General features: G+C 44.7%; 1 protein-coding gene and 1 long non-coding RNA gene across 3 annotated transcripts; both read right to left on the reverse strand.

The window, feature by feature from the left end:
* Positions 1 to 1,037: 1,037 nt before the first annotated feature.
* On the reverse strand, positions 1,038 to 27,775 carry ATIC (5-aminoimidazole-4-carboxamide ribonucleotide formyltransferase/IMP cyclohydrolase). Of its 2 annotated transcripts, XM_081835437.1 has the most exons (15): positions 27,626 to 27,775; positions 23,947 to 24,023; positions 21,799 to 21,865; positions 20,073 to 20,161; positions 19,244 to 19,395; positions 19,003 to 19,159; positions 18,398 to 18,523; positions 17,705 to 17,812; positions 17,016 to 17,101; positions 14,346 to 14,435; positions 13,282 to 13,410; positions 11,174 to 11,266; positions 3,566 to 3,748; positions 1,975 to 2,130; positions 1,038 to 1,535 (listed from the first exon to the last, which is right to left on the reverse strand). In XM_081835437.1, exons 2-15 carry the CDS (start codon positions 23,990 to 23,992, stop codon positions 1,416 to 1,418), a joined length of 1,602 nt encoding a protein of 533 aa, XP_081691563.1. In that variant the 5' UTR covers positions 23,993 to 24,023; positions 27,626 to 27,775; the 3' UTR covers positions 1,038 to 1,415. The 2 variants fall into 2 exon arrangements, with proteins under 2 accessions (XP_081691563.1, XP_081691564.1); XM_081835438.1 differs by lacking the exons at positions 21,799 to 21,865; positions 23,947 to 24,023; positions 27,626 to 27,775 and adding an exon at positions 20,731 to 20,749.
* On the reverse strand, positions 11,275 to 13,252 carry LOC309335635. The gene is made up of 3 exons (XR_014153617.1): positions 12,359 to 13,252; positions 11,668 to 11,886; positions 11,275 to 11,631 (listed from the first exon to the last, which is right to left on the reverse strand). It is a non-coding gene; the product is annotated as an uncharacterized lncRNA (long non-coding RNA).
* Positions 27,776 to 27,778: the final 3 nt, after the last annotated feature.

Below are 27,778 nucleotides of genomic sequence, written 5' to 3' on the forward strand. Positions count from 1 at the left end.
CTGATCCGCTAAGCCGCTAATCAGCTGATCCGCTAAGCCGCTATTAACGCTAATCCGCTAAGCCGCTAATGGTCTTGCTTCGCAAGACGAAAAAAACGCAAGACAAAGAGACTCGCGAAACGGATTCTTTTCGTCTTGCGCGGCACCACTGTATTATATTACTTGTGCTGGACCCCCTTGAAATTCTCACTTATCCGTGTGAGTGCAGCTTCTCCCATGCTTGTAGGTCTATAAATCCTTCCATCCCTTTAAAAAAGAGGTTTAGCTGTTGTGGAGGTAACGTGTGCTGAGGGCGCAGAGTAATCATATTTAACCATGATAGGAGAAACAGCAGAAGAAGCTGCAATCGGAGTGGCCAGTGAACGTCACAAGGGGTCAGGCACCCCAAATTCAGAATATCCTGTCTGTACAGTGCTAAGTTTTTGCACCAATTTAAAACCACCACCCAGACCTTTGCCTCTATGCCTACTGCTATGAAGTTTACTTATCTTGCTACCATTTTATATTGTTAATGCTTGCTGATGCATTACATTTTGTTTTATCTATTTTATTAGCAATTGTAACTTGCTCTTCGAAGAGTGCAATAGAAATACCACATTTCACCGCATCATTGTTGCATTTTTAATGCTCTACCCCCCCAACCCCCCCCCCATTATGTAGTGAATTACGGTAATGGCTAGAAGCAGTCAAGGTGGGTGGAAGCCGTCGTGTCCCAGAGTGTGGGCAGGAGGAGACGTAGACCTCAGCGGTTGGGTGTGAGCCAAGTTGTGGGGTGCTGGAGTTCCACGCCTGCCAAGTTTGCACAGGCCTCCGGCGGCTCACGCGCCCCGAGGCAGGAACAGATGGAGGGACCCAGAGAGGCAAAAGCAATCTGGCGCCCGGGTTGAATGCCCTTCCCAGTCAATAGCCAGCAATTAAGGCCATCGGCAGCCCAGCTCCACGGATCCTCCTGCTGTCGAATTATACCCTGCAACTATTATGTGGGGAAAGTACTGGAACCAACTTTAGAGCTGCAAAAATGGGGGTGAGACTATTACGAGATTAAATGTGGTATTTTAATATCAAAGTACAATGATTATCTGCTTCCCATACATACAATGCCCAGCTGATTATCTGCATACTGCAAAAGCCAATAAAACTAATGTCCACACCTTGAATGCATAAAGGATTTGACTTCAGACACATTAGTGACAAACACTTTTGTCCATTAATTTTTCAAGAAATGCATCAGAGGCTAGCTACTTTAGTTTTCTCAAAGCAATGGGTATTATATGTAGAATATAAAGTGAAATGTTCCCATGAAGACTGGCTTTTTAGAAAGCAAGCAAGAACCCGTTAATGAGGATGCTTCCACTGCCTGAAGCAGAGAGACAAGCAAATGAGCAAAGAGGAATGTCTGGCAACGTGGGGAAGCTTCAGTGGTGGAAGAGACGGAGGCTGGTATGTACAAGAGTTATTCCCAGCTCATCGCAGGCTTCGATCACAACTTGGTCAGCTGCAGAACCAGAAGGGGCAGCAATGAACTGGACTCCGCTCTGAGAGAAAAGGAGGAGGGAGACAAAAACAAATCAGCTTTATTGAACCATTTCATTAGCTGTTTCACAATTCTGCACATATGGGGTGCCCACAAAAGCTGTCAACCACTTTTAGGAAAGATTGTCCTAAACAGAGGTCAGAGAGGATACTAAGGGTGGTGAATCTTCTCTTTGGAAGGTGCTGAAAGATGAGAATTGCAACCTGTCCGAGTTTGAGTATCACCAGCTTTTTCCTGAAATGCATGTCTGGACTAAATTTCCCTACAGCTACTCCTGCTTCCACTTTGATACCTCTTACTTGCAACCGTAACCTACAAAACAGATTTTAGGGAGCCAGTATGCAGAGCAAGAGCAGCTAATTGGACATATTCTCCTCAGGCCTGTTAGTCATTAAGAGGCACAGTCACACACCCCCACCCCGCCAATTCCACAGCCTTACCCGCTTTGCTCTATCCACGTTATCCCTGAAAGGGAAGAAAGCATCCGAGCTGAGCGAGACGCCATTCAGTTTCCCAATCCATGCCTTTTGGTCTGCCTCAGTTAGCAAAGCTGGGACTTCCTCAAACAGCGCCCTCCACTTGACAAGATCTTCATCCTGCAAAGGAGCGTTTTTAAAATTCACCTGCTTCATTGATGGCATCTAATTCAACAATGCAGGCAAATACAGTGACAAGAATGCAAACATTTCTCCAAGTTCCCCACTGGAAGGTCACAGCTACGTAACACCTTGCTACAAAATTTGTACTCGGAGGTTTATTAAATTCTAAGCCCCTCTGGTTCCTTTGTTGTTTAAACTAATACATACACGTACCCTTACAGCTTTCTACTACAAAGCACCCTGCTCATTTCAGAGTCATTTGCTTTGCTTGGCCTATTTTCTGCTACTCCAGCCAGTGAGTAAACATCAAAGCACCCAAACAGACCATTTAGTACAAGGAGCACAACACAACATTCAACAAAACAGGATTTTGGCTCACTGTCCTCTGTCTTGAGTGCCACGGATCCAGCTGCCGTTTGCCCCAAGGAAGCAATCAGACGGCTGACATGATTTGCAGAACGTCTGTTTTAACCACATCCCTGTTTGCTTTATTGCATTCAGACTTTATTGCATTCCGAAGGAGTGTGTAGTTTACCAAGTTACGCAACGTTTGTGGAAGCCCTGAACTTGCTAGAGAAGCATTCAGGGAATTGGAATAAGAAATCAAACACCCTTCTAAAGGGGGTGGGGGCAGTATTCAAATATCAGTTGATAAATATGATGTGTGACTAACCCAGATCTGGAAGGAAGACACTTGATACTGATCCTAGTTTTATTTGAATCTGACTCTTACCTTTCAGATGCCACATCATGATGGGAGTATTGTTTGCCTCTGAGAAATTCAGAGATGCCTGGCCTTTTTACTGAGGCTTCCAAGGATCATCTAACTTGTGGGGGGGGGCCCTCTACCCTAAGAAGTCTAATGCACTTGGAACAAACTTGCCTGTTTTTCATACTGTTGTTTTTTGTAATTAAGTACTATATAAAAGCAACAGAGAATTACAGCTTCAATAACTAACAGCACATAGATCCAGCCATGGCAATCACAACCAAGAGCTCCCATCCCAAGTACATGAATATCCAAGGCACATCCCTTTCTCCCTAGGCTTTGGCTATCCTATTGAATATTTGAATAAGGCAGCCCTTGGCACAGAGCTTTCACAGGGTTGTAAGCATTCCAAGGTGCCTCCTACATGAGTAGAGGTTGCACGTGGCCTAGTGGTCAGAGTGCCAGACTTGGGAGGCCAGAGTTCAAATCCCTGGTTCGGCCAAGAACCTCACTGGGTGACCCTGAGCCAGTCACTGCCTCTCAGCATAACCTACCTCACAAGGTTGTTGTAGGGATTAAGTGAGGAGCAGGGGGAATCATGTAAGCCACCTTGAGCTCCCTGGAGAAAGGGGTATAAATGCAACAAACAAACAAAAGGTGTGCAAGCACCATTCCTGAACAGATTCTGGACTTTTGTCTCTAGCCAGGTGCTTCCAGGCTTACCTCTCCAATGGTCCCTGTGACATACTGATCGATAGCATTAGAGATTTCCGCTCTTTTCACTCCCGCTTTGAACTTCATGGAGAGTACCCGGGGGTGATGCCTGAGCCACCAGTGGTTTGCCTTGTCTCCAGCCAGTCGGGTGCAATGGATTCGGGACTGCTGCCCTGCCCCAATGCCAACCACCTGAAAGAGACAGAGCGCTGTAGTTATTTGGAGGAAGGGAAAGCTTCCATGGGACCTTTTCCTAAGAAATTCACTCAAGGCCTCACCAGAAAAGCCAAACCTTAAACAAACTGTGTCACCAATATGTACCAGTTTAGAAACAAGATTCCTGAACATTACACACCCGCCGGGGGGGGGGGGGCGGGTTGGGAAGCAAAATATTTGTTAAGTTAGGAAACAAGACTGCTTTTTCTTCAGTAATCTCTGCATTGAGCCAAGGAAAAGGAAGCACTCAAGTTATGAGAATTTCTAGGCATCTGGCCTGCTCTGGGAAAGCAGTTGCACTGCATGTTCTGAGATGAGCCGTTCTCCAATGTGGGAGTCCCAACCACTATGGAGAAAGCTGTAATATTCTCTACTACATTGTAAGCTATCTTAATTTCCACAATCACTACAGACTTCATTGAAATGGGCAGATGGTGCAGGAGGTTAAGGCAGCCAAAGAGAGTCAATTCTGGCTGAGTGAATATGTCTCACTGGCCTAGAGAAGGCTCACTGCAGCCCTGAACCTCTGGAAAAGATTAGGGGCCCCAACCCAAAGGGGGATTATAAAGCTCCAAGATATTTCCTTGGAATTCAGTCTTACCAGGTTCAATAGGACCACAGGCTGTGTAACCTAATGCTGTCCAGCATTATATGAACTTGTCCACGTAAGCAAAACAACATATAGGAAAATTGTCAAAGGTTAGATTTGCAAGCAGGGAAATATACAGCTCAGGAGTAGGTAAGTTTCTAGCTGAAATTTATTCATTACTTTAATACAATTTTGTATACTGCTTGACTGCAAAAAATCCCCCACAAAAAAGCACAAAAAAACCACCATTTTGGTTTACAAAATGCTGGAACATATGATGATACAAGAGTAACATAGAAACTGTTGAGCTTTTTTTGAAGGGGTGGGGAGACACAACTCATAGGCCTCTAACGTTAAGGAGAAAGAAAGAGGGAGGGAGGAAGAGATAGAGAATACCAACATCCAAAACTTTTGAGTTCCAATCCCTGCATATTTTTTCCTGCTGTTACCACTTTAGTTCTACATATATTTTCAAACTTTTTTTTCACAACAATGAGGACTAGAAAAGCGGGCGGAATCTAAATGAAATTTAGAAGGAAGACTGGATTTTTATATACTCCAGGTGCTATCCAGTCAGTTCCAGGCAGGAAGCCTGGCTGCGCAGGAGGGCAACCGCAGTCACACATTTCCACGTTCCCAAAGAGCGCAGTCTGGCTGTTCAGTATCAAGGCTGCCTCCTAAGACCATTCAATATTGAAGTCATTTGCCTGAGGCACACCATCTCTTTTGGAAGTGATGGCTTGGGGCAGGGAGGATGAGGAGGCAACAGTGGATGTTGTCCGGATGGTAGTGCTGTGGTCATTAGGCCAGAGGAGCTCCAGGGGGGCTGGGGCAGCCCCACAGGTACACACAATGCTGCTGCTGCTGCTGCTGCTGCTAAGGTCTCAATTTTCCCCCTGCCCCTTAGGGAGGCACTTCTACTGGGCACTGCCAAAGCCAGAAAGAATTAACTGGTGCAGAAAGACAACTTCCTCTGCTAAGCTAATGCCTTTCTGCTTAGTAGCAAATCCAGTTTCTTCCTAAATTCTACCTGCCTGCATGTGCTCAATCTGAAGCAGAAATAGCAGCAATCCATCAGAAAACCCATGCATGTGAAGACAACTTCTTAAGAAACTAGTCTACTTCAAACGGCTGTCCTGTAAATCCACTAATAAATGAAGAAAGTGAAACGGGGGGCAACCACCCTCACACGCAAAGTCTGGCTAGCAAGCTTCTTTTAGCATCCAAAGTTTTTGTGGTCTCAGCCCTTCTAATAGGCTGTTATATCTATCTAAAACACTCCGGGAAAAGTCATTACATAATTTATTTTACAGGTGGGCTGGAGAGCAGTTTAGCAGACTGACTGCAGAGGATACTTTTAAGAAGACAACATATGTTTTATTTTGCGTAAAGCCAAGAGCAGCATTACACCACCCTCCCCCTCTCTACAGACCGGCACTCACCGGGAGAAATGTTAACCTAAAACCAGGTAATTACCAGTGCAATCAATAACAATTTCCCTGCTCATTTTTTCCAGGGTCCACAATTATAGAAATTACCAGTTATTATTATTCAAGACTGCAATCCTATCTAGCAGCAGGGCTTAATAACGTTTACTGAAAGAATAGCATCTGACACTCTAAACTACAATCTGGGTGTAGAAATTATGATTGTTGGGATCAGGAGTCAAGGGACCAAATTTAAATAGCCGTTCAGCCACAAAGCTAATGGGGTAGCCTTGGGACAGTCACATCTTTTCAGCCTAAACTACCTCCTGTTGTGAGGATAAACATCCATCAGTATGTGTGTATATGTGTGTGTTTTACAAACCATGCATTCTGCTCTGCGCATCTTGAACTCAAGAGGCAGATTAAAAATCCAAGCAAATCCAGGGAAAGGTGTAAACCTCATTCTAATGCAATGAGGACTCAAAAGCTATGCTACAACTGTACATTCACAACCCTGCACTAATTCAGATAATGCTTAGGCAGTGGCAACCCTATGCATTTTTACTCTGAAGCAATCTCCATATGCTCAGATCAATCTTATTACTGTAGATTAAAATTCTGAATTCATTTTTAAGCCTGTATTTAAAGAGCAGTTGTTGTAAATAAAAATATGCCCTTTTCCCTTATGGGGTATCCAAGAGCCCATATAGAGTCCTTACATAGGTTCCTTATTGGGTAGGAGAAAATAACAGAGGCCAACCAGAGAATATTGAGAAGCAAAGCAGCTAGTAAGCTTTGCAACAAATCAATAAAGATCAGGCTTACTAGCTGCTTTGCTTCTCAATATTCTCTGGCTGGCCTCTGTTATTTTCTCCCACCAATAGGGAACCTATGTAAGGACTCTATGTGGGCTCTTGGATACCCCATAAGGGAAAAGGGCAGATTTTTATTTACAACACAGTAGGCTTAAAAGCAGTAAAAGGCTTACTATCTCCAGTGCCACTGCAACAGGGAACTCAGAGAGCAAATAGTCTCTTAAGTTAAGTGACTGACATCAGGGAGGTAGCCTATAATCTCAAATGGCCAAAACTCAAGAGTTGCATCATCCACATGGATTTCATTTTCAGCTCAATTATTTTTGGGGTTTGGGCCTTCATTCTGCTATGTTAAAAACAGGTTGGGGGCACTTTCCACTCTCCTCACCCCCACCCTCTGCAATATTTTGGGACTGTGTTCCCGTTTCCGCCCAAGGACAAGCTCTTTAGAAAGGAGCACCAGGGGAGAGATGAGTTCCTTGCTGGGTCAAGATGCCTGGCCACTGCCTCAAACTTTCCAGGCTGGTTAGGCTGCATTTCCAGATGTTAAAGCCCTAAGTCCAAGGCCAAACTGAAAGAAATGAACCATTTGCTGTCTTATTCCTACCGTGATTTTACATCTTGCCAGGATCATTTAAAAAACAAAAATAAGGATCGTTCCCCAATGACAGGGAATGAAAAATCTGGACTTGTGTCCTTTTTTTAGCAGCCAATGAATAATATGCTCCTAGCTAACAAGACAGCCACTGGCATTACACAACATTGCGCTTGTTTAATATTCCTCAGGGGCTGCACAATGAATGGATTTACAGAGTCCTGCATGCTGGGCAGCTGTAATCTTGTGCCTGCTCCATTAGAAAGGTCTTTTGCCTAACATGGCTTCTCCACTGGCTTCAGGACAGCATTGAACCTCAATACAAGCTGATTTTACACATCAAACAACACTCTTCATCTTCACAACAAACAAAATACTGCACCTCTAAGCAGTCCAAGTGCTTGGTCTATGGCAGTAGCTCTCACAAGGGCAGGCCTTGCCGCACGGGTGAACCAGGAGAGGATGGGAAGTGCGGTGGGAAGATTCAAGGGCAATCAAAGAAACATTCCAACATTTCAGTGTAGCATAGTATCAACTTAAAAAATAAAATAAAATGCAGAATATGGATATCTTTTTAAAACGAGAGTGAGAGCACTGGCTGTTTTTCTACAGTTCTCCACAACATATTGTTGTGAACAGGGATTTTGAACTCTGACAAATATGAAAGATCAGAAAAGAGAAAGGCTTCTTTGTGTTGAAGAGATGAGTTTGTTTGTCTCAAACTACACCTAATATAAACGTGATTACTCATACTTAAGGCACAGATGAAAGAGGCTCGTTTATAATTACATTTTGGAAATGATTCATGTTCTTATGAAGCTGCACTGTTTTATACTTTCTGGGTGTCTCATGACCATATTACATAGTAGTTGTGTTCTGTGTTATAATTCAAGCACTGCTAGGAGTTGTTTCTTTGTGTTTTCCAATGTATTTATTATCAATAAAAAATCTGATGTGGGGTGAGCTAATTTATATTCTGAGAAAAAAAGTTTGAGAACCTGGTCTGTGGTGTTTGATTTGTTAATTCTTGCTCCTTCGTAGCCACTGAGTGAAAGACAAGGTGTGTGAAGTTGCTTCCCTTCCAAGCAAAGAGTGCTCAGGATCCTGCGTGAGCCTCTACACTCAAGGAGCCATGCGGCAGAAACCACGACTCCCTCCCAGCGCTGCTCCTTAACTGCCCCATGGCAGCTCCTTACAACCTCCACCTTCAGATCTGCTCCCAGGGCCAAAAAGCTTCTTTACCCCTGCATGATAGTTTCCACCAATTCCCCAAGCCACATGCAGCCCCTAGAAAATCTACCTTGCTTTGGTGGTGGCAAAAATGTAGGTGGCCGTGGCAGGGGAGGGGGTGGGTCTACAGGAAATTACAAAAATCACAGCAGGGGTTTCCATTGGATGTGAATGGAAGCAGCCCTTCTGTCCCTGGGGAAGAACAATTCAGGAGCTAAGGCCATGTGCTTCTATTACCTTTATTCCTTCATAAGCATTCTGGGTTGCTTATTATGTGCCTCTCGTCTGAGTAACTGAATTTGAGTACCGTGATTCTTAATTATGGGGGAAAGCAGCAAATCCTGTCAGCTCTGAAGAGGAGCACTTAGGGCTCCCTCCACGCTCCCCCTTGTCCCGTGCCTAGAAACATGGGGGTCTGAGCTGTTTCCCCCTGCCCTGCACCTTCCCCAGGGAAAACCCTCTAGCTCTGAAACGGAGCCAGCATCAACCCAGAGAAAACCCAAATGGCGGTTTGCTCCAACTGACTACTAAAGAACTTAGTTCTCAGCTGAGTCCTAAGGAGTAGACTCTTTTCCCTGGGGAAAAGAGTGGGGCAAGAGGAAGTGTGGATAAGCCCTCAATATCAGGAGCTGGACAATATTGAAGCACATCCCAAGGGGGGGGAGGAGTCATGGCACACACCCCTGAAAGTTAAGGGGCCGCTCAAGGGCTTGTTCATTCTGGCTGTGGCCCTGATCCTTTGAGATTTACGGGAGATTTGCCACAAATTTCAATGGCTCTTGAATGGTGCTAAAAGCAACTGAACATTTATACAGCCAACACTATACCAGCCAGGTACAAGGTATATCAAAAGTACCCAATGGAGAGTTGCCATTTCAGGTCTGAATGACTTGCTTATTGCAACGAAGAATCTCAGTGTATTCTAGTTAATTCTCTTGGGATGCTTGCAGAGACTCATGTATGTCAACTGAAATGACGGTATAAACAGTTCAATCATTTATCCGGAGAAGAAACAGAAGCAGGATTAGAATCCTAAATTATTCCAGAAGCTTCCCCCCCCCTTGTTTTTCAGCTCAGCCTAGCCTCTGAATAGCCCCCTGAGCACATAAACAAATCACAGGACGAAGTCAACTAAGAGGCTTTTGACACAGAGAAAAAAGCTCATTGTGTTGCTATAACTGCTACCATTAAAAAAGTGTGTGTGGTGGGGGAGGGTAGAAGCCCAACATCCAGAGAAAAACAAGCACAGTTCAAAATGTACCATACACAAACAGAATCAAAATGTACACCATCTGCCCCAAATAGCAAAGAGGAGTCTTCCTTCTGCTTGAACCTGAATGGAGTCTCTTACTTCCCCAGCATCACAGATGGTACAGTCATTATTGCAATGCTCCAACAATGGAAAATGCAGCTGCCTCTGCAAAGGCTCTGGAGGAAACATCAAGGAGGGATGCTCAACACCGTTCTTGAAAGGGAGCGGCGGCAAACGCGCTTTGTTCCTGGACCAGTCCTATTTATTATGCTTATGGGGAGGACATGAGCTTGAAATGACCTGTGAGACCAGCAGCAGAACAGCTACAGCCTATGAGGCTTCTCTGAAGCACTTTAATAAGGTCAAAATTAAAAACTGTACCACCAGCACAGCACCAAGCTCCTCGCCCTTCCTGGCAAGCAACAGCGACAGACCTGCTGGGAAGCTCCCACAATCTCCCACCTTGTAAGGTTACAGTGTTGATAAAGCACAGGACACATGACTGCCACCCTAGACTCCTTAGGAGAGCAGAGCAAATTGGCAAGTTATAAAAAAAAAGGTAAAGGACCCCTGGACAGTTAAGTTCAGTCAAAGGCGACTATGGGGTTGCGGTGCTCATCTTGTTTTCAGGCCAAGGGAGCTGGCGTTTTGTCCAGTTTCCCTGAGTCACTAGAGGATTTCCTGCCAGTCTGCCCCTAGCATCACTTCAATGCAGGGAGACATATTGACATTTATGGCACAGCGGCAGTAAACCTGTATGGCACCACAAAGGAGACTCCTTGCAAAGGCAGGAGAACTCTTTCAAAGTCAGCAGATTGGTCCCAACAAGCCAAAGCATCTTTAGAAGGACAGCAGCAACTCAACAGGACTCAATATCCCAAACACAGTTTCTAGCTCAACATTGCCACTCGTAATTGTGGGCAAGCTCAGAACTGGGAAGTATGCAGAAAGGTTTGCCATGCACTTGAAAATAATAAACAAGAGGTGTGAAGGGGAACACTTCCAAGGCATGCAAGTAGCACTCTTAAGTCTGATGGGGAAGTAAAGATGGCAGTGCCTGGTGGAGAAGAGGAAGCACTCTTTGTGCACGAAAACACACTCAGATTCCAGATGAAGACACGACTGCAGTGACAGCGTGGCGTAAATAGTTTGAAAACACATTCACTGTACACCAAGGTATTTCTTTTCTGGGCAGCGAATGTGCCCTCAGTCACTTACAATGTATGTCCATCATCACCCACTCTGCTGCTGGCTTCAATATAGTAAACACACACAAGGGAAATTTTGGAGTCTGTGAGCCAGAGAACATAGAAAAAGGTGGGAAGGGAAGAATGTATCAAACGGAACTTAGCAAAACTTTAACTGCAGCCCCTGCAGAAAGATGTCTAAATCACTGCACTTGTATTTGTTTCACAGCACCAAGTTTCAAAAGCTGACGTTCTGGCCAGAAAGTACAACGGGATGATCTCCCTTGAACATTTCCAAGCATTTACCTGTCCATTCTTGGCGTAACAAACTGAATTAGACTGGGTGTATTTGACAGCGATGCTGGCAACAATCAGATCTCGGACTGCTGGCTCGGGCAGCTGAAACAACAAGAGAGAGGTGGCTGTGAAGGTATCACTATTAAAGTAATGGACATTGGCTGCAAAGGTAAAAGGAAAGGAAAAACCCACTTCCTAAGCAGCACTACTCAAGACATAAAACTGAAGATCAGGGCACTTACTTTAATAACTGTTTTGAGTCTTTACTCTAAACACTCTGCAAACCAATTATCTTCTATAACCTGAGTGGTTAGATGACTGTTGAATTAAAATGAAGGCACAACAGTTTTTTTCTAGAAAAATCTAGGTGGTCTTTAACAGAATTCCCCTGCAGAGAAAGGCAGCTGTCTCCATGAGACACTGACATCTCTTCACCAGCCCTGTGTGAACTCTCTCTCTCTCTCTCTCTCTCTCTCTCTCTCTCTCTCTCTCTCTCTCCTGACAGGGCTGCTGCCTCTTCCCTGGAGACCAAGAGGGGAGCTGAGAAGAGAGGGGGCTGGGATCCCTGTTGGGGGGAGTGACATTCATTCCCAGAAACAACACTGAGTTTCCAGAAGATGCTAGAAGCCAGGGTGCAAGGCCACTCTTCTGTACTGGACAGTTAAGAGATGTTTAGTCTAAACTCTTCTCTCAAAGTGTGAAGATGTGAGAGACGGTCTGGCCTGGCCCAGAAATGGAAACAACAGGAAATACCGACGGTGGAAGAATGGAGAATGAAGCTGTTAGACTATGCGGAGTTGGATAAATTGACTTGGAAGATTAGATATTTAAGAGACCAAAAGTTCATTGAGGACTGGGGGAAATTTGTGGAATATCTGGAAAGTGTAAGTGAGGGACAGATAACGCTAGAGGGATTTAAAGAAGCACTGTGAAAACTGAGAAGTATTGTTTAAAGGGTATAGAAAAAGAAAGGTATAAATAATGACAATATAAACCTAGGGAATGCGTAACTTAAATAATGACTATGGATGATTTATGGAAAAGCTGAAGGAAATCCAGAAAAGAAATAATTTGTGAAAAATTGGATGTGAAATTAGTATGTGTTTTTTGTTTTTGTTGTAAACTAATAAAAATTATTTCCAAAAGAGAGAGAGAGAGAGAGAGAGAGAGAGAGAGAGAGAGACACGGTCTGGCAGTTTTTAGGGCCAGGCCTGAGCATTAAGTTTAAACTGCCTCGATTAGGGCTCTAGTAGAGGCTTTGTTTTGTATAGTTTGTAACAGCCACGCTTAAAACTGACCATAAAGACTTGTGTCTGTACTCAATCATTTTCTGTGATTTATTTCTACTCTCCGTGCTAGTCTTGGAACTCCCACATGCTGTGGAAGCTGCGTGATTACTCTGCTGCAGAGCAGGCCAGGTACTTGGAAGTGTGCTGGACCCAAAGACAGCTGCATGCCAAACCCCAACAGGTTATGGAAATATCCAACAAGCACCCCAAAGGATTTATCTGAGCAGGAAAGGTGGATTTTCAGATGAGCAAGTTTCATCAATTGGCTTCTGCTTCTACCATCCTCACTACATACAGGATCTCCAGCCCGTCTCCAGATTTCTTGGCATCCTTGTATTACTAGTGAAGATGGACAGTTTAGTGACTGAGCAGTAGAGAAACAAGCCTGGGGAAAGCAGGAAAGCAGGCAAGCAGTGATGTTTAATGGCAACCTGATTAATGGCAAAGTGTTCTGCAGAGCCACCTGCTGATCTTAAGTGGTACTACACCAACAGGTTGGGTGCCTGCCTGTCTTTGGTGAAAATGACGAGGTTCTGAATGGGCTTCTGGACTTGTTTGAAGGAGAGGTGTTTGAGGGAGGGGCATCGGCCTTTGGAGAGGACTGGTGTTTGGATGCCACTCTTCAGAACTGATGCTTGGTGTTCTGTTCTTTTCAACTCAAGATAAAGGAGGATGGAATCAGAGGGCTGTATGTCCACAGCCTGGGTCCTGCCATTCAATTATATACTGTTAAGACTGAACCATTAAATGGTCTCAACGTAGCGTTCTAATTTCCATTCCTGACAGGAGCATTGTCAGTCAGCTCAAGGCACCCTTTTCTTCACTTACACTTTTATTTTTAGTAACGATGTTTTTGAAGAGAGATCGGTCGATCACGCCATCGTTCCTCTTCTGCATCAGATGCAATCCAAACAGGGTGCGGATTTCGTTTTCATCCGGCTCATAAGCTGGGTCCATCTAAAAAGCAGGATTCTGTTCTTAATGCCATGTCGATTTAATACAGTTTCTCTCATTGCTTATTGTTAATGAAGTACTGCACACCTGCTGGAAAGCAGGAGCCAGCAAATGGTTTACCAGAAATGTTCAACTCCATGGTCCTCACAAATGCCAAAATACACTTCAAAACAAGCAAGCAGCACCTGCTGAAAGTTTCTGTGTGGCGGCTTCCCAAAGTGTTATTCATCTTTCAGGGTTTCTGGCCTCCTTCTCTTAAAGTGACTATGACTGCAGTCCTAGAAACATTTCAGTAGGGAGCAAGCCCCGCTGAACCCACTGGGACTTGTTCCCGAGTAAAAATGTAATGGGTTACCCCCCCCCCCCAGCACACAGATTGAGGGGTTTTGTATATAAATAGCTATATTTTTGTCATTTTATTTCTTTGCAGAACTTTTGAGTGCAAAATCTGCTTGGTCATATGCAAGTAGGGAATACTTCCACATTGGGAGATTTGAAACAGGAACTACTTTTAAACCATATGCCATTAAACCCTAAATTGATGGCAATGTTGTTTTCATTACCTTTTGGACCACAGCCATATTGTCAGGTTTTTCTTACTGAAGGTTTTTTTTTACTGTCAGGTTTTCCTTACTTCTCATAGTTTTATTAAACCATCAATGCACCGAATACAAGTTTATATTGCAAACTACAAGCATACTGTATGGAAAACAGTTTGGAATCACTAAAATGCGTCTCCTCAACCTAAGAGACAATTTTAAGAAAAGCCGTTGCACTTTGAGGTTTTAAGATGTCATGAGTATATATCTTTATTGGTTTTTGCTTAAATATCACGCTTTAGAAGTAAATTGAGGGAGGGAGCAGGGAAGTCTGGACGTAGTTGAGAGAGAGAAATCAGTTGTCATATTCACATATCCTGTAGCAGTTCAAACACTAACCTGGAGGACACAGTAGCTTCCATTTTTCTTTTTGGATAGGATTTTGAGGGCTTCATCATCATAGCCAGGAGCCACAATCCCATCAGATACCTGTATGCACAACACACGTTTGCAATAGATTCCCTTTTTCTATTGGATGAGTCACATATCTTCACGCTTATTAAGCAGAGGCTACTGGACCATGAAATCCCAAAACTTCACCCCTCCCAGCCTTCCGTATGCTCATCTGCTCACTTAGGATTGCAGCCTCACCATGGAGGAATGACTAATTTCTTTTATAATTTAGATACTCCATAGCATTGCAGAGCTTTTATGTTGGCTCGTCAAAGGCATTCCCCTCATCTGTATTGGTTGGAAGGTTTCAAAAAATCCCCTGCCAGAACAGATTCTGCCCCTGTATTAAGAAAACACCAGATAAAAGACGCCACATAATCTTGGATTGCCCTCTTCTCGACACCCATTGCAGAGATCTCCTAGTGGCTCCCTTACAGCTCAAAATACCCACTTATAAAGAATCTATAATCCAATACCTGTTGAGGGATGATAATCCTGAAACTACCAAGATTGTTTCGGGTTATTTAGCTGAGATTTTTAAAGCTAAATCCAAAGCGAGCCTTTTATATATTGTATGTGTTTCGATTATTAATATATTTGGGTGACTTTGTATGATTTTATTGTTTAAACCTATACCAATAAAGGTTAAAAAAAAAATGTTAAGCCACCCAAGAATGTCCTATATCTTATCAGCAAACTAAATTCTAAGGTAGTGTCAGTCCTATTGTAGCCAGAGCAGAACAGCCACAGATGAGAGGGAGGTGTCAGCATGCTCAAGGGACCCTTAAGGGAATGATCGCCGAAGCTGCCCAATAAGGAGTTAACCCTTTGAGTGGTCAATGAATCCTGTCTGACATTTGGGAGGGGAAAGGTACAGAAAACTGAACTGAACTGAATACTTTGGAAGACTACATAACAGCTAGCTTGCTAGCACCCTGGACAGGATCCCTGCCACTACTACTGCAACATTTTGTTGCAGGTTCCACTGGTAATTACAGAAGCCTAAATCCAAGCAGGCTAACTCTGCCCTGCAGGAGGGGCTGGAGCCTCGTCCCAACTGAACGTTTTTGGGGGGCAGAGGGACAGCCATGGATTTGTTAGACGGCCTGCCTTTAAAACCAAACCAAAAACTATTTTTTTCTTATACGCAACATCTGCAGCAAGAATCCTGGTGGCTAAGTACTGGAAAGGGAATCAGTTACCCACTAGGGGAGAGTGGCTATGTAAGCTCTCAGAATACTTAGAATTAGCCAAATTGACAGATATAATAAGACAAAAACCAAAAAGTGAAGTAAAAAAAGAATGGGAGTGCCTAAATGGAATACCTCAAAAGTCAAGGTTCGAGGGCAGAAATCTGGCTGAGTCTGGAATAATCTTGTGAAGTGAAAGGATATGAAAGAAGGATTTATATCTAGATGTTAGGATAGAGATGATAAAGAAAACAGGAAAACAGGAAGACACAATGAGAGATAAAGGAGGTGCTGTGGGACTGGTGGAAGTCAATGTCTTCTTGTTGTTGTTTCAGTGTTTATAATATTAACTTGTAAGATATGGATTTGTTTGTTTTGTTGTTTTTTAGTTTTTGAATGTTGATTTTTGTGTGTTGTGTATTATTATTTTTTGATATCTTTTGTGTTGCTGTTGTTGTGTGGAAAATACTAATAAAATTCATTTAAAAAAAAACAACCAAACACAAAAACACAACTTAAAACAAACACTCAGCCTGGGGGTGGGGGGTGGGAAAGAAATCTCAATTGGGATTTCCAGCTTGTATAACAACCTGTCAAACAGCCTTAGCTATCTCCCATGAAATATAAAACAGAAATTGATCAGGAAAAAAAGGCATAAAAGTTAGGTATAACCCTATGTCCAAAGGCTTAGGAGTATCAATTTAACAAAGGGCGGGGGTGGGGGTGGGGGAGAAAAGATCAGTTCAAGAATATGTTCTTTATTCTCCAAGAAGTGCACATAGTTAGGCAAAATGATTAGTATGGACTCCCTGTTGTTCCATCTCATCTGCTGCTTTATAAAAATCAAGGGGTCACAGGCTAAAACTGAATCCAAAAGTTTTAGGTGAAGGGTACAATTATGCTCTTGGGGGAAACTGGCAGCCGTGACCAGTTATTCTGGATCCATATTTCAGAACTGTGAAGAGGAGAGGGGATTTCTTTTTCCGTTTTTTAATGGCGAATGGCAGGGGTTTAGTCAGGCGTTGCTCTGGCTACAAAGGAGCAGCGTTCAGTGCTCAGCATGCTTAGGTTCTGATCAACAAGGCTTCCCAGTGCCTCTGTGTACTTTAGAAACTCCTTCCTCCCAGCCATTCCCTTGGACTCACGTCTGCCCTTTATTGCAACATGGGCAAAACCCAGGCCTAAAGGTCTGGCCTTCCACGCACTACTAGGGTTGAGGGTTTCAAGATCAGGGCAGGTTCCTAGGGCAGCACAGGGATTAGTGAGGAGGACAGGGGGAGAACAACACCCACTATAAGTACATTATATGCAACAACATCACTACCAACCACCTTATCCCTACCCACCATCTACTCTATGGTCATGCAGTGGTCAGGCCAACTCCAGCCAACTGACCAGAGAGGTGCAGAATGCCACGGGGACTGACCTCTCTGGAAATAATCTTCGCTGTGGGGACGTCACAGATGTCAGAGAGAGCAATGAAGTCACCAAAAGACGACATCCTATCAGCACCTGGGGGAGGAAAGTAGCATTTTGCACCAGAAAGGTCACCTACCAGAGTCAGGGATCCCAGAATTTAGCTTCTTAAGTGTACAGCTCAATCCCAGGTGCATTTACTTTTGAGTAAGTCCCAATGCATTCAGTGCTCCTTACTCCCTTGGGACTTCTAACAGGTGTCTTCTTAACTGCAGCCCAAGTTACCCAGGGGGCAAGCAAACTCAGTGTAGCAACTGAACATTTTCAACATCACAGTATTGATGTAGGTGGTTGGCTGCAGCATGAATAACCAAGGCGCCAAACCTGTGTGGTACTTGCCAAGAACCACAAGTTAACAAAATTGCGGCTTTGTCCCTTCCCCCACCTCCCAGAAAAGCCCCCAAGAGCTGCGCTCCCTTTAAAGAGCTGCCCTTCTCCCTCCTCGGGGAAAAGCCTGCAAGCGCCGCACACATGCTCCATGCGGCTCGTGAAAGGGAGCACTGAGCAGAGCCTGGGATGCATATAGGCTCTGCTCAGTGCTCCCTTTAAATAATATTTTTTTCTTGAATTCCCCCTCTAAAAACTAGGTGCGCCTTATGGAGCGAAAAATACGGTAACTTGCCCTGAGTCCCCACTCACCTCTTGCTCGCGCATATGCAGATGCCAAGGGTGTCAGGGTGTGGTGCATGTCGTGCACCATACAGACTTGAGCTTCCTGTTCAGTGAGAGGTATGCCAACAGCTGCACCTGGTAGGCAAAAGAAGCAAAGGCAGTAAGAAGAGCTTTGTCTCTCTACAGCGGCTGTGGCCAATGGGGGCTTTGCAGCCCAACATCTGGAAGGGCCACAGGCCTACAGATGCAGTACCATTTGTGTATGGCACTCCCCACCTGCAAATATCAGAACCTGAGCTTCAAATTGAAATTCCATTATTCAAACTACAAGAAATAAATAAAAGACTTGGACTAAGCTATTTGAAACTGGAAAAGACTGCCTTGGAAGCTGGTGTATTATCCTCTCATAGAGGTTTTCAAGCAGGTGTTGGATGGTGACTTTTTGGAGAAGCTATAGCAGTAGATCTCCTGCATTGGCAAGGGGCTGAGGGACCTTTGAAGCCCCCTGCCAACCCTACGCATACGTGCTACTCCGAGAAAGAGAAGCGCACAACAGAGCTCTAGTTCACCTTTCTGTTAAGTGTCTCAGTTCTTCTAGATAGGACATTAGTGCATCTCTGCAGATGTAACACAAGAAATACAGTCTCCTTTAACACAGAGCACAACTGGAGAAAGCCAAGCAAGTTAACTGGGACCCATCCTTGGAAGTCAGAGTCTTACCTGCTGGACTGACATGTTTGAAGGAGGCTGCGGCTGGAATGCCCAAAGCCTGTTTGAGCTCCTTGACCAGCTGCCAGGCATTCAGAGCATCACACAGGTTTATAAACCCAGGAGAGCCATTCAGAACTGCAGGCAGAACATAAAAGTAAATTCAGTCATAAAGGCCAATCTGTTATCTGAACACAAAGGATTATGCCCAAACCTCACTACACGAATGGCTGATTCAGATATCTGAACAGCAAAAGTGTGTCCACTTCCTTGTTTGTTTGTTTTTTGCTGGTTGGCGGCAGCCATTGGGGCAGAAACCGTGGTGGGAGGGAGAGAGATCAGAGAAATCAAGGAGCAGTAGAGATCGGGCAGTTCAGTTTTTCCTTTGTATGGCTTTTGCTGATTGGCTGCAGCAGTTTCAGGCAGAAATCATGGAGGAAGGGATGACAAATCACAGGTTATAGAAAATTTCCCATAGGATATCATCAGTTTGCTAAGCAAACGTTCACTTAATGAACGATTCCCTGGGAACGCACTGTGTTCAGAAAGGAGGATCTGCGTGCATTGTTACAGTACCATTATAAGGTTATTCAGAACAGACTTACAACGCATCCTACCTGAAAGAGGAAGCTTAGACCTCAATGTGTAGAGCTGAGCAGGAGTCTGGTGTGGATTCATGCCGTACCTCAGGGGAAGTTGAGACACCCCTTTGCTGTACTGTTTCCTGAAGTAATCAGAGATGGCCATATCATACTGAGCCGTATGAGTGAAAGCCTGCAGAAAGAGCATTGAGACTAGTCAGTCACCAGCATTCTTGAAAAGTTGTGGGAAAGCACCACGCACAGTCAGAAAGCCGACCTTCAGAGCCAGTTGCTGCCGAGTTCCCAAAGTCGTATCCTTAGCGCTGGACGCCTGCATTTCCTTTGCTATGGTGGGATAGTCCCCAGGATCACACACAACAGACACGCGAGCGTGGTTCTTTGCAGCAGCCCTCAGTAAAGCAACACCTCCTGCAATTAAAAGGAAGCCAGGAAAACCATCACCATTCCTCTGTACATCACAGATTGGAAGCTTAAGGTCCTACCTTCAAAGACACCAAAAACACTCAACACGCTGATCCATCCAGGGTCTGCCAGAACACTCAAGGGAGGTGCCGGAACCAAGTTGAAAAAAAGCCTTGGTCCTCCGGATGTTGCCAGACTGCAAATTCCACCATTCCTGACCAGCGGCCATGTTGGCTGGGGATCATGGGTACTAGAGACCAATGAAGTCTGAAGGCCCTCAGGCTCCCTAACCTTGCTATACAACATCTCAGACACACCAAATCTAGTCATCTCACATACAACTCATTTCCTCTCACACACAGGGTTTGCAGGATTTATAGCATTTATAGCATGTTCTATAGCCAGCCTTCCAACAACTCTACAGATTAGGGTTATCCAAGGAACCATTTACAATTCCGTTTCTGCTTGTCCAGGTCACAGAAAAGCCACCACATGGCCAGAAATGCAGCACTGCAGGACAAACATTGGGATACCCAGTGGTGGTGGGTTTGCACACATGCATCCCTTTCCACACCCCTCCCTGAAGTCTGTTTTCCAGGAAGAGATGAAGCAATGCCAGCCCCAAAGTTGCTGGCACAAAGTTGCAGGCACAATCCATTCAAACCAATGTTCCTTTGACTTACCTATGTCAATCTGTTCAACTGCTTCTGGGATAGTTACGCCTGGAGATGCGACTGTCTTGACAAAGGGGTAGAGGTTGCAAACTACAACTCTGGAAGGAAGAAGATTGAATGGCTTTAAATTGTTCATTTCAGACAGGCAGCTGCAGAGCTAAGGGGCTGATGCAGCCCACAGCACCTTGAAGCCAGCCCACATCTCCCCAACTTGGCCACAGTCACCCACTTTTAAAGTGCGGGAGATCCTGTTCATGCAAGTGGGAGCCCCGCTCTGCTAAGCCGAACTGCTGTGTGATATGTGTGCGTGTGATTCATAGGGGACGGCAGCTTAAGGAAGGGCTACCCCTCCCCTCCACACACGATCCCTGAGAATCAGACTCCTCCCCTGCACCCACCCATGGCAAGCTTTCTTGTGGAAAGGGGGAACTGTCAACAGGAAGGAAGGAAAGAAAAGAGGGGATAAGAGGGTGGCAGAAACAAACAAGGGAGCAACTACATGCTCTGGCTTTGCTGACTTTTGGCTCTGCCTCCACTGCCTGCATCACTGGTATGCAGTACCCCAGACGTATCCCTCTGAGGGAAAATGTGGTCCTTGCCTCCACCTCCTCCTACCAGCCTCAGCCAGGTTCAAAAGGCAGGAGGGGAGCAGCCTTTGCAACAGTACCTGGCTCAACCTAGCAATCCAGAGTCAGGTCATCACCTTGAAGTTGTTTTCAGGTAGTCCACCAAATAAGAGGAATGTGCATTTCACCCATACGGAACCCAGTTGAAAGGAAGCAGTGGGCAAACAGCAGATGATCTACACTGCTGAGATTGTGACAGAATGAGAACTATGGACACAATCCACCCACTAGTTCCAACAGGAGATGGGGGAAAAAGCATTACACATATGCTGAATTCTCCTCTGAAATCAGTAAGAGGGACCAAATATTTTGGTTGGATTGTGCCCATATTGTCCTTTATTAGGTTAAAAAAACCCAGTATCATTAAGATGGCCCAGAAATATAAAACACTAAAAGTCATCTGTCCAGGTCACTGGGTGCTGATGGTACAGAATCAGGTGACCAGTTGCCAGACAGTGACCCACGCTACGTTTCCACTGTGCTTTACGCAAAACTGGCCAGTTAAGAATCACTTTTATTTAACTTTGATGCTTAACTTTCTGATTTCCATTTAATGAATAACTTCTGTTTGGCGTCCAAAGTCACACTTTGCACCACACCCACATCAAGTTGGCCAATCGAATGAAGCTGAAGAATTATTGCGCTGCCTCTAAGTTATGGGATGGGGCAAGAGGCACAAAACTGAAAGGGGGCGGGGGGGGGGGCGTGCACAGACCAAGTCTTCAGCCCCAGGGTCCTTAGCCTCTGGCCCTGAATTTATGCACTCTTACGTTTGAAGTTGACTTACATGTTGCAATCCAAACAGTACTATGTAAATCTCAAAAGGGTATGTTTGCCAGTGTTTCAAAATAAAAACAATGAATAGAAGTATAGAGCCTTTAAGTCTCTTACACTATTATTTTTTCTCCCTTTTCCTTCACTCCAAAAATAATGACAATGAGATCATCTCACAAAATTTATGCATCTGATCTATTTTTCACTCTAACACACAGATAAAGGCTTGTTTATGGAGTAGAAGCCCTGGTGTCTACGGCAAATGAACATTTGATTGGTTGCAGGTTTATGTCATGATTATTTATTAACTCGCAATGACCCTTTAAACATTTTACCTTACAAGACTGAAATCCAATTTATCCATGTCAGCTTTATCTTGTGGGATGTCCCGAGCCAGAATACCTAATAGAGGGAGGGGGGATAAAAGAATTAGAGAAAGGAGTAAGAAAACCAATGTATGATTAGCTAAGGCTGAGAATGCCAGATTCTCCTGTAGAGATTTCATAACTGAGATAAGTGCCAACTACTTTCCTAGTTACTCAAATATTACTCATGAACACCCCAGTTAAGTCTTAGCATATAGCTATCAAAGTTGAGATAGCATGAACCAAAGTATTTTTAAATCTAAGTGAGACCCACTGTGTGTATTGGGCTTATTCCTACCCAGGTCTATAAAGTGTTGAAGCCTTAAGTCTCAAAGGCAGCTACTTGACTCATACTTTGAATTGTTTTTACAGCACAAGCCTATTCAAGCCTACTCAGACCCAGCAGGTTCAATGGAATACTCCCCAGTAACTGTGCACAGAAATGGAGCTTTAGAAAAAGTTCCCTCTGAATTTTTTAAGGCTTCCAAATTATGACAGAATACTGGCCTACGTTTCTAGCAGTATTTGACATGCCATTGTTTTTTGGATTTCTAAACCAACATATTTTCACAACACCAAGTTTTTCAAAAGGAGGGGGAAGGGAATCCCTCATGTCATCAAGCTCATGTTATAGGAAAGTGGCTGAGCTATGTATAAAGACAAATGACATAGTACTGCCCTGTGGGGACTATATAACTTCAGAACGCAGGTGAGAATCACATAAATGAAGAAGGAGGAGGAGGAGGAGGAGGAGGAGGAGTTTGGATTTGATATCCCGCTTTATCACTACCCTAAGGAGTCTCCAAGCGGCTCACATTCTCCTTTCCCTTCCTCCCCCCCAACAAACCCTCTGTGAGGTGAGTGGGGCTGAGAGACTTCAGAGAAGTGGGACTGGCCCAAGGTCACCCAGCAGCTGCAGGTGGAGGAGCGGAGAAACGAACCCGGTTCATCAGATTACGAGACTACCGCTCTTAACCACTACACCGCAATGGCTCTCAATACAAAAAAAACCAAAAACCTGACACCCAGAAAACTCAGCCTAGCCTTTCCCTAATATGCCAATTCCCAACATTCTACCTTTGCAGAAGAAGGCAGTTTTTGACTGGGAAGGGAGACTTAAACAAATATGTAGTTTCTTGCATGCATTTTGGTGCGACACCACTATTCTGAGAGAACTGTACTACATGATCCCTTCCAACTCTTAATTCAGCTGTAAGGAGCCACAAAACTTTTGACTTTATGCTTCTAAAATGAACACTCAATCTTTTTAAGGAGTTGTAAACAAGGAACCACAAACATATAATCACTGTGGAAAACTTACATAGGCTACATTTGTACCTCGGATTAAGAACAGCCCTGTTAACAAACTATTCGGTTTACGAACTCCACAAAACTGGAAGTAGTGTCCTGGTTTGCAAACTTTACCTCGGTCTTCGAACAGAAGCCGAACAGTGGAAGGGCACCGGCAGCGGGAGGCCTCATTAGGGAAAGCGCGCCTTGGTTCAAGAACACTTTTGGTTTAAGAGCGGACTTCTGGAACGGATTAAGTTCGTAAACCGAGGTACCACTGTAGTCAGAATCATGGGCTGCAATAAGGCTCACAGATTGTCCTCTAGGAAGATGCACAGTACCTAGGCCCAATTCCAGTTTCTACACACACACACAAACACACAATACTGGATCTCAGGGAGAGGGGTGGCACCCTATATTTCTATGGGGAAAGAATTATTCTGTGAAGACGCATTCAGGGATAGAGGCCCCCATACAGAGCTTTCTCTGTATGGAGCAAAACAGCCCAGACCCAAGTGCATCACCTCTGTGAGACGAAAGCTTGATAATGGGGTAAGCAGCCTTTTTCCTGGCAACGAGTAATCTATTGAGATTGCATGCTGAAGTGGCCAGAGCCAATGATGGGAGGAGCCAGAAGCAAAAGCCTTGACTAATCTGGAATAAGTGTTGTCAGGGATGGCATAAAGTGAGATCAGAGGCCACAAATCACTCCCTCCCCCCCCCCGCCATAAATTAGACGATGTGCAACTTCAGCAGATCCACCTTTCCCCAGATGCCACACAAATTCCATAAAATACAGCCAACAGAAGCACGTTAGGACCAACCTACCTGCATGAACAGCAGGATGAAGGGTCTTCACACGCCCTCCCAACATTTCCGGAAAGCCAGTGAGATCAGAAACATCTCTGTGCCAAGGGGGGTGGGGGTGGGGAGGAGAGCAAGAGAGAAAGAGAAGAAAGTCAGAAGTCAGTTACTTGATTTCTATAGTACTCCTTCGGTGCAATAAACTGTTTGACTAAAAGACCGATCTGCCAATTGAGATGGTATAAGAGGTATTTGGTTAATATGAAACACATGGTGGAAGATTCTTTTCATCTCTTCTTCTATCCTTTAAATAACACTTTTAATGTATCTGTTCTAGTGAACATCCAAAAATTGGTGAATGTAAACAATTATTTCATGAATGCTGACAATCCAATATGAATGTCTATTCTGTATATGTCTGAAAATGCAGCAGCAACCATTGCCTAAATGAACGTCAAAAAGTCAAGAAGCACATGCTTATTTTCACAAAATGCAACAGGGGTTGCCAGCACTGACCATGTGGATACCCGCTGAATTCTGGGCAGTCACTGTAGCATACATATGAATTGGCTTGGCCAGCCTTGTTCGGCCTGACAAGGATGCTGTGATAAATCACTACTTTACATGTACAGGTGGAATATGGAAGCTGAAAGAGGATTATTTACTCAGTGTCACCCAACGTTTCCAAGCTAGAATTTGAACAAACTCTTCTGAATATAAGCAAAGCACCTCCTTAGCCACAGGTTCTCTGTACAGTCATGATAATGTCTTGGGTATAAAATAAAAATAGTTCTTGTAGTAAAATGTCTGAGCTCCTAGAAATAGAGCTCCTCTTAATCTAAACCAGTGTTTCCCAACCTTTTTTGGGCAAAGGCACACTTGTTTCATGAAAAAAATCTCGAGGCACACCACCATTAGAAAATGTTTAAAAAATTAACTCTGTGCCTATATTGACTATATATAAAGTAACTCTCTTTAATAGGAATCAAATAAACACAAAGAAAGTATTTTATAATTACTTTATTATGAAATAGTAAGTACCGTATTTTTCGTCCCATAGGACGCTCCGTCCCATAGGACGCACCTACTTTTTTGAGGGGGGAAATAAAGGAAAAAAATTTTTCCTTTATTTCCCCCCCAAAAAACCAGGTCGGGGAACAGTGGGATGGCGGTGCTGCGCCTCCCCGCTGTCCCCCGAGCTTGTGGGGCTGGCCCATGTCTGCCTGGCGCGAGGGGCGCTCTGCTTCAGGGCGCCCCGCGCGTCCGGCGGCAGGCTACAGTCCGCAGCATGGGGAACCCTCTGTTTCAGGGCGCCCCATGCACCCCCCAGGTGCGCAAGGCTTGCCAACACGAGCGCGGAGCACGGGGCGTCCTCCGAAGGGCGCCCCGTGCTCTGCGCTGCCAGCTGCCGCCCGCAAGCCTTGCGCTCCTGGGGGGAGATCCCCCGGGTGCGCAAGGCTTGCGGACACCTGCGTGGAGCACGGGGCGTCCTCTGGAGGGCGCCCCGTGCTCCGCGCTGCAGGCTGCTGCCCGCAAGCCTTGCGCTCCCGGGGGGAGATCCCCCGGGTGCGCAAGGCTGGCCGACACCAGCGCGGAGCACGGGGCATCCTCCGAAGGGCGCCCCGTGCTCCGCGCTGCCAGCTGACGCCCGCAAGCCTTGCGCTCCCGGGGGGAGATCCCCCGGGTGCGCAAGGCTTGCGGACACCTGTGTGGAGCACGCGGAACACCGGTTGGGAAACACTGATCTAAACAATGTATGATTTTCCAAGGTAAAGGCAAAATTTAGTATTTCCCCCCCAACTTCTTTGCAGCCAGTCATGAAAACCCCCAAACCCAAGTTTGAATTTAGAGCTAGATACATCAGCTATCCATAGCAACGTGACAGCTTCTTCGCCCCTCTGTGAAATACTGGCCGACACCACAAGGTTGGTGGGAAGACAAATTAAAATTTACTGGAAATTGAGAACAAAAATAGCATCAAGGGGCAAATTGATAAGGAATTGAGCCCATGCTGCACAGCTCCACACTCTCCAGCACATTATGGTTACACCACTGTTCACCTTTCTTTTTAAGAAATACTACATACTTTGCATGGTACAACAGGATGACCAAAAATCACTTAGTAAAGACTGGAGTTGGAAAATAGGAACTTTTTGCCCAGGGAAATGTCCATGGGAGGCACGTGTTGCTTCCTCTCGGACTAATCCTTTATCATGGTCTTGAATGGGTATTTTGTTTAATGCTTGCCTATCTTAATGGATTTCCTTCTCTTAATGGCACACGGCCTCAAACAGATGACAGATTACATGAAAGGGGACAGGAAGGCTTTCAACTGCTCATTTCAGAAAGCCTTTCTAGACATCTAAAAAGCATTAGTTCCCTTTCACATGACCACAACCAAATAATGCATTCCCTTTCCTCTAATTAAAGTAAATTTCACCAGGAAAGGCTATTGAGGAAAGAATTTAAAGGATTCTAAACTCAAGACAACATTACACTCTCTCCCCCCACTTTAAAGTCCATCTTCAGAAAGAAAAGCAACCTTGTCTTGTACCTTGGAAGTCAAACAGCTTAGTTCCTGAACATTTTCCTTCCCGAACGCCGCAAACCTGGAAATGATTGTTCTGGTTTGCAAACTATTTTTGGAAGCCGAGCGTCCAACAGGGCTTCCGTGTCTTCGGATTGGCTGCAGGAGCTTCCTGCAGCCAATCAGAAGTCATGCTTTGGTTTTTGAGCTTTTTGGAAGTTGAACAGACTTCTGGAATGGATTTCAAAGAAGCCATTTTTATGTAGAGACAAACCACACCTTTAGAAATTTGGGTGGAGAGCTCAGTGGTATAGTCCATGTTTTGCCCAGAGAAGATGGTTATGAGGACAAAATGGGAAGGGAGAGAACAACATACATCACCAGGAAGGAAAGGCAGAACATACATGCCATCATATGTAAATAAATGTAAACATGGAAGCCTCTCATCCCTCTCCCATGAACATTTCTTCAAAGTCTTGTACTGGCCTCCTTTTTCACATACCCCCACATGAATATTGCAGGATACAAGAAACCTAGGCAAAAATATATGCACAACACTAATTTGCAGGTCCTTTGAATCTTTATACCAGGTCACATCACAAGTCCATCTGGCTCAATATAGTCTACTCTGACTGGCAGCACCTTTGCCAGGGTTCCAGGCAGGGAATACTCCCTGCCCTAGCTGGAGCTCCTGGGGCTGGAACCTGGGATCTTCTTTATGCAACGCAGGTGCTGTGACGCTGAGCTAAGGATTTCTGTTCAAGCTGTGACAGAAGTCCAACGTGAGAAAAATCCCAGAGAACAGGGACAGCACACAGCAAAGGAAATTAAGTTATCATCTAGGATCTGTCAGCTCAATATGCAGAGATTTACTTAAATTTGCTTACTCTCTGGTTTGAACTGACTAAAGTCTGCCACTTCACCCAAACTGGCAAACTAACAGAAAACGATGGATTTATGCAAACTAGCACGTAACTAAGAAAGGAGTGGATGAAGGGATTGCACAGGAAACACAGAATCACAGAGCTCGTTTCTATGAAACAAATCCATGGTTTGACATTAACAAGTGAAGTGGCAAACCCAATCTCAAGTTTGCAATGCAGAAGCAGGCAATGCCAATTACTCGGAAACACTTCATCCGGGGCATGAATCTGTGAACCTTCAAACAGCTTTTACCTGACGTTCAGGCCTGCATCCCGAAGGGTTTTTGCGGTTCCTCCAGAAGCGACCAAACCCAAACCCAAGGAACTGAGGCATTTTGCAAATTCCACTAGGCCGGTCTTGTCTGAGACACTGAATAAAGCTAGAAGGAAAGCAAAAGATAATCAA

The sequence above is a fragment of the Podarcis erhardii genome (assembly GCF_964252035.2).
Source record: "Podarcis erhardii genome assembly, chromosome: 1".
In the NCBI taxonomy this organism is placed as follows: Eukaryota; Metazoa; Chordata; class Lepidosauria; order Squamata; family Lacertidae; genus Podarcis; species Podarcis erhardii.

Bases quoted from the DNA above. Each gene is read 5' to 3' on its own strand.
- ATIC (XM_081835437.1), bottom strand. From the start codon at position 23,992: ATGTTGGGAGGGCGTGTGAAGACCCTTCATCCTGCTGTTCATGCAG. The intron at 20,162-21,798 runs GTAAAATGTTTA...TCTTCCTTCCAG, and splicing joins TTGGATTTCAGTCTTGTAAG to AGTTGTAGTTTGCAACCTCT. The intron at 3,749-11,173 runs GTAAATGCTTGG...TGTCTCTTTCAG, and splicing joins GTTACGCCAAGAATGGACAG to GTGGTTGGCATTGGGGCAGG.